This window comes from Pan troglodytes, chromosome 2 (genome assembly GCF_028858775.2).
Source record: "Pan troglodytes isolate AG18354 chromosome 2, NHGRI_mPanTro3-v2.0_pri, whole genome shotgun sequence".
In the NCBI taxonomy this organism is placed as follows: domain Eukaryota; kingdom Metazoa; phylum Chordata; class Mammalia; order Primates; family Hominidae; genus Pan; species Pan troglodytes.
In genome coordinates, this window is record NC_086015.1 from 145,693,897 (window position 1) to 145,707,260 (window position 13,364).

Consider the following 13,364-nt stretch of genomic DNA (forward strand, 5'->3'; position numbering starts at 1 on the left):
CCTTCCATGTAAAGCAATGGTACATGAGTATGATAAGGAGAATGTATGGAATGATATTGTTTCTTAGCAATTAATAATTTATAAAAACATAAACAGTAGGCCTGAGATTATACTTGACTATAATATACCGATATATGAAATTAAAAGTTATATTTCACCTATTAACTAGTTTAAGAATAAGTACTTTCTACAAGTCTAATGTCAAAATCATTTTCATGTATATATATTATACCACTTCTTATTGGAATGGGCTAGAAGGAAGTACTCCATTGCAATAAAATATAACCACAAAGGCTGAGTGGAGTGGCTCACATCTATAATCCCAGCACTTTGGGAGGCCGTGGTGGGTGGATCACGAGGTCAGGAGTTCGAGACCAGCCTGACCAACATGGTGAAACCCCGTCTATACTAAAAATACAAAAATTAACTGGGTGTGGTGGCACGCGCCTGTAATACCAGCTACTCAGAAGGGTGAGCCAGAGTCGCTTAAACCTGGAAGCAGAGGTTGCAGTGAGCTGAGATCGTGCCATTGCACTCCAGCCTGGGCGACAGAGCAAGACTCTGTCTTAAAATAAATAAAATAAAATAAAATGAAATAAAATAAAATAAAATACAATAATAAAATATATATATATAACCACGAAATATGACATTAAGGGTCTTCTGGAATTCTATGGTTGGGGACTCAGGGGATGAGGGTCTGGAATGAGAAGGATACTTAATTTGGTGCTGTTGAATTTTTTTAAAAATCCAGGCTGTGGTATTATAATACATATATTGGTTTTAGTTCACAGTTACTGGCTCCTAACTCCTCGTTTTAATGTCAGGGCACTTTAGGCCTCAGGAAACAGAATCTCTCTCTATGAGCTTCTCCTGTCCTTCACTCATCTGCCTAAGGGAGGATTCTAATCTGACTGTGAGTCAAAAGATCCTCATCCCAGAGAGGATCCTGCCCCATATCCTAGAGGAAGGAATGCTACATAGAAAAGGCCAAGAAAAGTCTGAACAGACAGACCTTGCTGGGTTTACATTATGAGCTATTTGTCCACTCACATTTCTACATGGTTGTCAATCATGCCCATGTAATAAAGACTCCATTAAAAACCCCACAGGACAGAGTTTGGAGAGCTTCCAGAGAGTTGAACACGTGGAGGCTGACAGGAGGGTGAAGAAGACCTCATCCACGCGCCAGGAGGATGGCACAGCCCATCTCCATGGAGACAGAAGGTCCTGTGCCGGACCCCTCCAGACCTCACCCTATCTATCTCTTCATCAGACTGTTTATTTGCATCCTTTAAAATATCTTTCTTAATAAACTAGTAAAAATGTTTCCCTGAGTTCTGTGAGCCACTCTAGCAAATTTATTGAACCCATGAGGAGGTTGTGAGAACCCCAACTTGAAGCCAGTTGGTCAGAAGTTCCAGAGGCCCAGACTTGCAACTAAGGGAAGGAGGAGATGGTCTTGTGTCACCAAGCCCTCAACCTCTGAGGTATGACACTGTCTCCAGGTAGAGAGTGTCAGAACAGAATTGGAGGACACCAAGCTGGTGTCCACTGCTTGGTGTATGGGGAAAAAAACCCACATCTTTGGTCATGTAAGTCTTCTACTGTGTTGCTGATTGCTGTGTTGGTGTGAGAGCAGAGGAATAACATGGTTAGAGAGAGTTTCCAAAACACATGTCTATATCACTTTTTTCATTTAAAAAGTTTTTAAAGTGAAGAAAAAAGTTGCATAAAGGAAAAATTTACATCTTATCTAAGGTAATACACTGAATCAGTCATAAGCCAGAAAATACCTAGAATATGCTAAGACATGTGATAACAGTTTCAATATTCATAGTCATCCTTACATATTTAATCTGCAAACACGCAGTTCTCATACTCACCTGCCAAAATGAAGAACTATATACCGGATGAGATCACCTTGCTTTTCCATTTTGTTGTCTGTGACCATGGGCATCAATTTGTCATAGTACTTGGCAAGGTAAAAATGCCCATCCTCCCATTCTGGCAGGCATGCGGTCACATCCTGTAAAAAAGAACATAGGATACCCACCTAAGGAAATCCCACGCTATGCTGGGAAGTAAAATATGAATAGATGATTAGGGATCAAAAGTATGTGACCTTTCACTGGGAAAACCAGGATCTGGTCTTTTATAGGGTAGGAAGTGAGCCCTATCTTTTGTGTAGATTTGTGGCAGGGAGTTTCCCAAGCATGGGAAATGGGCTCAGATGATGTGGTTATAAAATGTGAATGTCCATTAAAAGGCAGTCAGTGTTGGCTACTCTAAGCCTTCAAATTGTTGCTTTTCCCCTTCAACAGGGACCAAGGGGAGATACTGGAAACCTCTGAGCTTCAGATGTTGGTTTTTGGGTTTTGTTTTTGTTTTATTGAGATACAGTTCACTTAACTATACAGTTTACCCATTTAAAGTATACAGTGTTTTTTAGTAAATTTACAGAATTGTGCAACTAAAAAAAAAAAAAAAAAAAAAAAAAAAGTATGTGACCTTTATCTAGGCAGAGCAAAGTCAAAAGCAGACTCAATCTTTGATGTGGAAAAGGAATAGCTACCTTCTTGTAAAGGTTTTCTCAGGAGGGCTGATTTGTTCTGGTGGGTTGCCCACTGCCCAACATGAAATAGTGCTGGAAGAATTCGCAACTTAGGAGAAAACTCCATTTATGTCACCACTTTAAAAGATACATCAAAGTAGTGTCTGGATGGGTTAAATTTTTTTATACATATATATGATAGGTGTGTGTGTGTATATACACATATATCATGAAAGGCATTTTTAAAAATCTTCAAAGCAGAAGTAATATCAAGTCTCTAAAGAGTGTAGGACTTTAAAAAGCATAAAAATTTTGGTAAAATAAAAATCACATATTTTGTTTTTCTCCAAGATCTCTCACAAGTTATTGCCCTTTCTCTCAATTCCTTCAGAAGCAGGCTTCTAAAAAGGATTCTCTACCTCACATTGATTCCTAAAACTATGTCTTTTCAGCTTCAGTCTTCACCACTCCACTAAGGAGCTCCTTAAATCCAAGAGATATTTTACAACTCTGATCTCATTTGAACTCTCTTCAATATGTTTCTGTAGTCCAAGTCACTTATTTCAAATGCTTTCATCCCTTGACTTCTGTGAGGCCACCATCTTCCAAGTTTTTTCCTCTCTTTCTGGCCACTCTCACTTAGTCTCCTTTGTCATTTCTTTTTGCTGTTCCTGCCTTAAATATTCGTGTGGTTTATTAATTTTTAATATTACATGAAATGTGATGGGAAATACACAGGATCACTGACAATTTTTTTTTTAATTGAAGTTCCACTTTTCATCTAAAGAAGTTTGAGAACAGTTTAGACCAGAAACCTTAAGTGAGATCTTGAGTTTCTACTGACTCTAATCTTGAGACTCTACAGACACAAACCTGCCTGGGAATAGAGGACAGAATGATATGATTAGATGTGTGGCACATGCTAGGTTCATGTACCTAATCAGCCACACAGGGTAAGGGCTGCCAGAAAAACATATTAGTCAATCTAGTCTTTCCTTCCTTTCTTCTTTCCTGCCTTCCTTTCTTCCTCCTTCCCTAACTTCCTTCCTCCTCCCTCTCTCATTTCAGCTTAGATTTTAAATATTTATTTTGAAAAGTAAAATTCACATACTGAAAAATACACTAATATTACATTTACAGCTTGATCAATTATCACAAAGTAATTACCTTTATATAAAATCTCCTTCCTCCCTCCCTCTCTTCTCTCTCGCTCCCTTTTTAGTTAAGATTTTTAAGTTTTATTTTGAAAAATAAAGTTTATATACAGAAACATATATGAATCTTATGTATACAACTTGATCAATTATTACAAATTTATCATCCTCATACAAGAACTCCAGGAGTTTTTTGTCTGTTTTTGAACTTTCATATAAATAGAATCATACTATAATAATTATTATTATTGGCTGGGCAAGATGGCTTATGCTTGTAATCCCAGCACTTTGGGAGGCCCAGGTGGGCAGATCACGAGGTCAGGAGATTGAGACCATCCTGGCTAACATGGTGAAACCTGGTCTCTACTTAAAAAAAAAAAAAAAAAAAAAAAAAAACAATTAGCCGGGCGGTGGCAGGCGCCTGTAGTCCCAGCTACTCGGGAGGCGGAGGCAGGAGATTGGCCTGAACCTAGGAGGCGGAGCTTGCAATGAGCCAAGATCGCGCAACTGCACTCCAGCCTGAGCGACAGAGCGAGACACCATCTCCAAAAAAATACATATTATTATTAGAGACAAGGTTTTGCCCTGTTGTCCTGGCTGGTGTGCAGTGGCATGCTCATGACTCCCTGCAGCCACAACTCCTAGGCTCAAGGCAATCCTCCCTCCTCAGCCTACGGAGCAGCTGGGACTAGAGGCATGTACCACCACACCCAGCTAATTTTTGTATTTTTTGTAGAGATGGAGATTTGCTATGTTTCCTAGGCTGGCCTTGAACTCCTCAGCTCAAGCAATCCGCCTGCCTCAGCCTCCCAAAGTGCTGGGATTATAGGCATGAGCCACCATGCCCAGCCCTACGTGTATTATATTTTTTATCTGGCTTATTTCATTCAACATTACATTTGTGATATCAATCCAAGTTATTGCATATAAATTTGGTTTACTATATAGTATTCCATTATAAGAATATGCTACAACATATTTATCCATTCTATAACTGATTGCCATTTGGATTACTTCCAATATAAAATCTACAAATAATAATGTTATAAACATTCTTGTGTTTATCCCCTGGGGACATGCTGGGTCATATTCCAGATATGAGCCTCTAATGTATTGCAAATATCTTCTAATCTGTAGGTTGCCTCTAACTCACAATGGTATCTTCTGATAAACAGAAGTTATTGTTTATTTTATGGTTAGTGTTTTTGTTATGTTTAAGAAGTCCTGACCTAGATTAACAATCTACCTCAAGTTTACTTTTGTTTATGGTGGGAAGAAGGGATCAAGTTTGATTTTTTGTTTTCCTATAAGATACCCAAGTGATACAACAACATTTATTGAAAAGACTATTTTGGTTATTCACAGTTTGCCCCTCCAGATAGATACACTTGCCAACTTTAGCCTTTTCCACTCTGCTCAGTGCCCCAGGAAACTGAAATTGATGATTTATATCAATGGGCCTGTTTGCCCTCTGGCTTCCTGTGAAGTTCAATCAATGGAAGGTAGCAATAGATTAGAGGGTGAGGGGAAGAGTGAGGTTAAGGTCTTTATACCTGCTGGTTTCCTTCCTGCTGGGCTGCAGTTGACAGTGGTGGTGTTTCTTTCCCTAAGGTTAAGTTCTGGTCCAATGGTCCTTTCCTACAAATTTAGCTCCCTGTACAGGTTCCAGTAAATGCCCTATCCTTTTGCTCCTTCAGGTCTAGAGTTAGCAACGACTCTCTGTTGTTGCTAGCCATGGGGTACTTTCACCATCCTTTGTTAATTTCCCTTAATCTAGTTTTTCATTAAACTCTCCCCAATTACCTCTTTTGATTGGGCCAACTATTTTCTCCCTGCACCTGACCTCACACGATACAGTAAAGAGCATCTCAGATAGATTGGAGGTCACTAAGGAGATATGACAACTAATGCTATATGGAATCCTTAATTCTAGACAGAAGAAGAACACTATTGGGAAAACTGGTGACATGTGGTCTACAGATAGTTAACAGTATTGTTTATCAATGTTAATTTCCCACTTCTGATACTCTGGTAGTGTAAGATATTAAAATTAGTGGAAACACGGTAAAGGGTAGATATGGAAATTCTCTATACTACTACTAACTTTTTAGAAGTCAAAGATTATTTCAAATTAAAACTGAAAAAATGAAAGGTGACAGAAAAGCTTCTTGGTTATTCTTGGCCTTTATGTTTCCACATAAGTTTTAAATTCTAATTGTCAATTACCTGTTAGCATTTGATGAGTAATGCATTAAACCTCTAGGTCAGTTTGTAGAGAAATAATTATATTATTGAGTCTTCCCATTCATACATGTATTCTAGCTACCAATTTATTTAGTTCTTTTTTACTTCACTCAATTTTAATGTTTTAATTTTTATTTTGTGGAGAGGTCTTGTGTGCAATTTAATCCTAGGCATTTCATCATTTTTATTGCTATCCTAAATGATATCTTTAAAAATTTTAGGCTGGGCATGCATGGTGGCTCACTATAATCCCAGCACTTTGGGAGGCGGAGGTGGGAGGATCAGTAGAGGCCAGGGAGTCTGAGACCAGCCTTGGCAGAACAGCAAGACCCTCTCTCCACAAAATAAAAAATTAGCTGGGTGTGGTGGCATGTGCCTGTAGTCCCAGCTACTTGAGAGGCTGAGGTGGGAGGATCACTTGAGCCCAGGAGGTTGAGGCTGCAGTGAGCTGTAACCATGCCACTATACTCCAGCCTGGGTTGACAGACCAAGACCCTGTCTCAAAAATAAAATAAAGTAAAATTTTAAATCAACTTTCTTAAGACATATACACCCATGGAACCATCATTCCAGTCAAGAAGATGAACATTCCTAACTCTCGAAAGTTCTTATGGGCGCCCACCCTTGCCGTCACTCTCCTGCCAACTACCCAGGCAACTACTGATATAATTTCTATGCATATACGTTAATTGTACCTGTTCTAAAATGTCACATAAATGAAATCATATAAGCATATAGTCTTTTATGTCCCTCTTCTTTCATTCAGCATATCTATGACATTAATCTACCTTGTTGCGTGTACCAGTAGTTCATTTCTTCTTACTGTAGGGTAGTATTCCATTATACAACTGTACCACAGTTTGTTTACCCATTCTTCTCTGGATGGCCAGCTGGCCTATTTCCAGTTTTTGTGACTAAACCTACTATAAACATTTGTGTACAAGTCTTTTTATTGACATATGTAATTGTTTCTGTTGGATAAACACCTAAGAATGGAATGGAATATGGTAGATTTAACTTTTTATAGTCCCCACCAGGTGCATTTATTGCATTAATAGGTATTGCTAGTCTTTCAGACTTTAGCCATTTTAGTGTGTAATGTGTTATTTCATTGTGGTTTTAATTTGCATCTTCCTAATGACTAATGATGTTAAGCATCTTTTCATTTGCTTTTTGGCCATTTGCATGTATTCTTTATGAAGTGTCTATCCAAGACTTTTGCAGATCTGTATTTTTTTTCTTTTAATAGACAAAGTTTCACTCTGTAACTCAGGCTGGAATGCAGTGGTGCAATCATAGCTAACTGTAACCTTGAACTCCTAGGCTCAAGTGATCCTCCTGCTTTAGCCTCCCGAATAGCTAAGACTATAGGCATTCGTCACCATACCTGGCTAATTTTTATTTTTGCAGAGACAGGTTCTCACTATATTGCCCAGGCTGGTTTTGAACTCCTAGCTTCAAGTGATCCTCAGGCCTCGGCCTCCCAAAGCACCGGGATTACAGGCCTGAGCCACTGTGCCTAGCCTCACAGATCTTTAAATTGTCTTACTAAGTTGTAGGGTTCTCTATAATTTAGCTACAAATCCTCTGTCATATATGTATTACAAGTATTTTCTCCAAGTCTATGGCTTACCTTTTCATTTTCTTAACTGTCTTTCTTAGAAAAGGTTTTAACTTTGATGAACATCTAATTTATCAGGATTTTTTAAATGCTTAATGCTTTGTGTGACCTAAGAAAACCTTTGCCTACCCTAAGGTTGTAAAGATTTTCTTCTATTTTTTCATCTAAAAATTCATAATTTTAGCTTTTCAGTTTAGATCTATAATCTACTTTTTTTGAAGCAATTTTGTCTATCGTATGAGGCAGACGTTGAAGATCATTTTTTTCCTCATACAGATATCCAACTGTTCAAGTACTTTCTGCTTGTAAATGGTACGTTTTAAATTCCTTTCTTGTTGTCATATAGAAATAAAATCATCAGGCAATCTTGTTTAATTCACTCAATATTTTGAATAGTTTATAATCTTTTGAATTTTCTACATATGTATTCATATCATCTGTAATTAATAACTTTCCTATATTTTTTCCCTAGTCCTTGTATCTTTTACTTCTTTTTTTATTTAAAGATTGCCATTTGGGTAATATTTTAAAATGACAGCTCTATTGGGATATAATTAATATATTATAAAGTTCACACTTTTAAAGTTGTTGTTAGTATATTTACAGAGTTGTGTAACCATACCACTATTTAATTCCAGAACATTTTCATCACTCCAAAAAAAAAATTGTACCAATTAGCAGTCACTTCCCAGCCCCAACCTCAGTCTCTAGTACCCATTAATCTACCTTCTGTCTCTATGGATTTGCTTATTCTGGCCATTTCATGTAAGTGGAATCATGCAATATGTGGCCCCTTGGATCTGCATGTCATTCTACAGTAGTCAGCCTCTATTCTTTTCTCTACTCATTTCTGTCTACATCATGTATAGGCAACCAGAACAAGAGAAGCAGCTACTGAGGCCTTTATGACAGGAAATTAGGGGTGTATGCAGAGGAAACAGAACCTGAAAAGTTGGTAGTCTGACAACATCTCTCTTCCCTAACCCTGGCTTTAGTACCCAGGCAGAGATGGGAGAACTGGAATATTTGCTATCAAATTCTGCTGTTAAGTACTGGTGAGTTTTTGTGTGCCTCATAAGTTGTTGTGCCTTACATACTAGAATAAATTCAGAAGATCTCTCTAACTGGGAAGGTGAAACTTACAAGTATGGTTTCAGAACTTGCCTCATTATCACTGCCCTTTAGGATAATATAGTTTTTAATGCAAATCAAGGTTAGTTTCTTAGGTGGCATGACATCTTCTTGTAACCAAGGAACAGGAGCTGGACTCCTATTTATCTTCATCAGAATGCAACACTTCCTGGATCTAAAGATTAGCACTGTCTGTGCCATTTGCTTTGGCTGTTGGTCCCATTTAGGTCTTTCTTGTATCTTTGATTTCTCTCTCTTCTCATCATGCTCTTATTTTTGTTTATGTTCTTAAACTTATGGAGCCTATATACAATAGCTGTTTTTAAATCCTGTCATTTCTAGAACTATTTCTACTGATTTATTTATTTTTCCTATCTATGGCTCAAATATTCCTGCTTCTTCATTCACAGAGTAATTTTTTAATGGATGCTGGATATATTTTTACATTGTCAAGTTTTAGATTTTGTTGTCTTGCTTTAAAGAGTGTTAGGCTTTGATCTGGCAGGCAGTAAGGTTACTTGAAGATCAGTGTAATCATCTTAAAGCTTGTTTTACTGCCCTTCTAGTATGGATATAGAGTAGTTTTTAGCCTAGGACTAATTTAGTCCTACTTCTAAGGTGTGGCCCTTTTAAGGTCTTTACTGAATGCTCCATATTATGCAATGAGGCCTCTTAATCTGGCTGGTGGACTGAATAACTCTCAATCCTGTAATCTGAATGAATCTCAATCCCGTGTGAGCTCTGGAAATTGTTCTTATAGCCTCTGCATGTTTATTCTTTCCCCAGCAGTTATTCCTAGCTTGGCCTCATAGAATTCTGAATTATTCATGTGCAGGCTGGTATTCAGCCAACACAATTCCTATGCAGATAGGAACTACTCTGTTTAACTTTTTTCTCTCAGTTAATCTGTCCCACAAATTCTAGCCACCTGCTCTTTGCTTTATTATTTCCTTTCTTCTACTTTTTTATTTCTCTCCCTACTTTTTAAGTTCCTTTTCTAACTCTTTGGGATAGATACTTAACTCATTAATTTTGAACCTTTATTTTCTTCGAATATATGCAAATAAAAATTTAAATCCCTTTTAAGAATGGCTTTAGCTGCACAGGATATGATATGCCATTTTTATTATCATTCAGTTCAAAGTACTTTTAAATTTCCATTGAAAGTTTTCATTGACCCATGGATTATTGAGAGGTATATCTCTTACAACACCATCTATATAAAGTTTAATACCTAGTAAAGAAGTTATAAATTGGTTTTGCTGAAAAATTTTCAGGCTAGGATGTAGTTAACTTTGAGACAGAGGGTGAGAATAGTGATTACTGGGATGAAGGGTAGTGGGGTTATAGAGCTCAAATAATATTCTATTTCTTGACGTGGTGGCAGTTTCATGAGTATATTTATTTTGTGATAATCCATATACTTATATACTCACTGAAAAGTCAAAAAAATTTCCTGGTTATTTTTATACATGTGCTTTGCCATATAGACTTAAGTCATTTTACCTAGTCAACAGAGTTAACTGAAACTGCATTATACATATACTTGCCTTATATTTTTTCATAATTGCATTGCTTTCAAAGTTAGCTGTTTCTTCCATAAATCGGCCCACTAGTAGCATAGCTCGACCATGGATTAACATGTTCTTACCCTCAGGTGGGGTTTCATTTTCAGGAAAACATAATTCAACACCTTTTTGAAGAACAATTAGTGCCTGGTGAACATCACCCTAAAATAAAAAAAGCAACAATAAGTCTTTTAATTTAAAAACATACTTCTATTTTCTGCAAAAGTATTAGTTCATTATGTTTTTGTACAAATCCATTTGTAATTTCATGTTTATCTTTTATTTGCCTCTTATTAAAGTAAAATTCTAAAACTGAAACATTGCTTCATCTCATTCATTCATTTACTAATTAATTTTATAACCGCAGTTGGCTCTCTGTATCCACAGGTTCCACATCAATGGATTCAACCAACAGTGGATAGAAAATATTAGGAATGGCTGGGCACAGTGGCTCACCTCTGCAATTCCAGTGCTTTTGGATGCCAAGGCAGGGGGACTGCTTGGGGCCAGGAGTTTGATACTAGCCTGGGCAACATAGCAAGAACCTGTCTCTACAAAAAATTTAAAAATTACCCAGGTGTGGTGGCTCATGCCTATAATTCCAGCTACTCGGGAGGCTGAGGGGGAAGGATCGCTTGAGCCCAGGAATTCGCAGTTACAGTGAGCTATGACACACCACTGCTCTCCAGCCTGGGTGACAGAGCAAGATCCTCTCTCTTAAAAAAAAAAAAAAGAAAGCTAGGCATGATGGCTTATGCTTATAGCCTTTGATACAAAGTGCAGGGTGAGGTGGGAGGATTGCTTGAGAGCAGGAGTCCAAGGCATCAGTGAGCTATGATCATGCCACTGCACTCCAGCCTGGGCAACAGAGCAAGACTCTGTCTCTCTCAAAACATAAAAATTTAAATTAAAAAAAAAAAGAAATATTACAAAGAAAAAATTAAAAATAATACGAATAAGCAATACAAGTATAACAACTGTTTACAAAGCATTTGCACTGTATTAGGTATTATAAGTAGCCTAGAGAAGTATACAAGAGGATGTCCGCAGGTTATATGCAAATACTGTGTATGCCACTTTATATAAAGGACTTGAGTATCCACGGATTTTGTTATCCATAGAGAATCCTGGGACCAATCCCTCCATGGATATCAAGAAAGGACTATAATCAAAGTTCAGGGAATTGAAGACAATCACAAACAAATTAAAATCCCTGACATAAAAAAAGTTCATAGTCACATAAGAAAAGAAACTATGTGAAATAAAAGCATATTTGCTAAGTGTTACAACAGAGGAATATACATCAGCATTATACAGGATAGAGAAGAGAGTCCCTTAAACCTACCTGAAGAATATAGGAAAATGGAGAAGAACTGCAGTCAGGAAAAGTTATCAACGAAGAAAATTTGAATTAGGTTTTCAAGAATGAGTAGAAATCTTCTTGGCAGAGAATTTAGTGAAAGGCATTCTAGGTAGATGGAATAATAATTTTAATTGGAAGAAAAGCACATAGTCTGATTTTAGCTGAAGTTTAAAGGGTTTTTGAGATGGTGATGAATGACACTGAGGAAGTAGGCCAGGACTTGATCAGAAAGGGATTTGTGTAGTTCCTAGAGTTAGGCTTAATCCTAAAGGTATGAAGAATACTTTGTAGGATTTAATCTTTTTGAAGGAGCAACATGATTCGATGTGGATTTTAGAAAGATCACAAACTGCAGTAACGTATACAGGGAAATGGTGAGATCCTAAAATGGTTGTTAATATTGTTAGAGGAAGTAAATAATAAAGTCATAAGTTAAAGCAGTGGAAATAAATAAGAGGGAGAGGATTCAAGAGATATTTCTAAGGTTGAAGAACAAAGATTTAGTCTCCAGCTGGATGTGAAAAGTGAGGTTGCAGAAGGAATTTAAGATGATGTCCAGATTTCTGCTTTTGATGGGAGGATGGAATAAAGTCTTGTTCAGAGAAGTAGGAAACATGAGAGGAGAAAGAGATATTGAGTATTAGGTAATAAATTGCATTTTGAACATTTTGAGTTTAAGGTATTATAATACATAGACTACCACTAGCTCAATAAAATGACCAGGTACTGACTAATGCACACTGAATAAATTGCTTTCCCCTCTCATCCAGGAAACCTCTCCTGTCCTTTCTCAGCCACCACAAGTTGGTGTAACCACAAATGGCACCAACAATAGTTGCTAAGTATCAATTCCAGAACATGCTATTATTATTAGTAATGCCTATTACTAATTCTAAACTGGTGACTAGCCTGAGGAGAAATTTAAGTAACAGCCATTAAATCTGGGTTATTGGCCAGGCGCGGTGGCTCACGCCTGTAATCCCAGCACTTTGGGTGGCTGAGGCAGGTGGATCATGAGGTCAGGAGATCGAGACCACCCTGGCTAACACGGTGAAACCCCATCTCTACTAAAAATACAAAAAATTAGCCGGGCGTGGTGGCACACACCCGTAGTCCCAGCTACTCAGGAGGCTGAGGCAGGAGAATCACTCGAACTCGGGAGGCAGAGGTTGTAGTGAGCGGAGATCGTGCCACTGCACTCCAGCCTGGGCAACAGAGCGAGACTCCGGTTCAAAATAAATAAATAAATAAATAAATAAATAAATAAATAAATAAATAAAAATAAAAAATAAATCTGGGTCATAAACCTTGCAAGTAGTTCCAATGTTTAAAAAACCCCCTTCTTATTACTTTGGCTTTAGTCTGAGGTCTGCCGTGAACTTCTGTTCAGATGCTAGGCCCTTTCTGGCTAGATCAGAGCTGAATATTTACAGTAACACTGGCAAGTCCACAGAGAGCTAATTATCTGCCAGCGACTAAGTGACAGAGTTACATTCATTTAACCAACATTTACTGGGTCACTACTATATACACCCTGTATACATACATAAGGTGAAAAATTAAGAGGTCGTTTTCCTCAAGGAAAATGTAAGATAGATGAAAACTGAAAAAACTCCACATTCAGCCTTGAAATGGGAAGGTATCTGGGGACTGTAGAGTAAAAAGAACAATTACTTCCAGGCTATGGTAGATAACTAATGAAGAAAAGTGATAGAAAAGGAAGGTTCTT

The 13,364-nt window shown here is 37.5% G+C and overlaps 1 protein-coding gene across 6 annotated transcripts in view; it reads right to left on the reverse strand.

Annotated features, from left to right (window-relative positions):
• ATR (ATR serine/threonine kinase) overlaps nucleotides 1-13,364 on the reverse strand; it is a 129,802-nt gene that overhangs the window by 33,768 nt on the left and 82,670 nt on the right. For all 6 annotated transcript variants that reach the window (XR_008547125.2, XR_010155346.1, XM_054681114.2 and 3 more), the window contains 2 exons: nucleotides 10,255-10,434; nucleotides 1,887-2,029 (listed from right to left, as the gene is read on the reverse strand). Coding sequence is in view for 4 of the 6 variants with exons in the window: in XM_054681114.2 (XP_054537089.1) it covers nucleotides 1,887-2,029; nucleotides 10,255-10,434 (323 nt within the window). In the remaining 2 variants the exon portion in view is untranslated. The remainder of the gene's footprint in view (nucleotides 1-1,886; nucleotides 2,030-10,254; nucleotides 10,435-13,364) is intronic.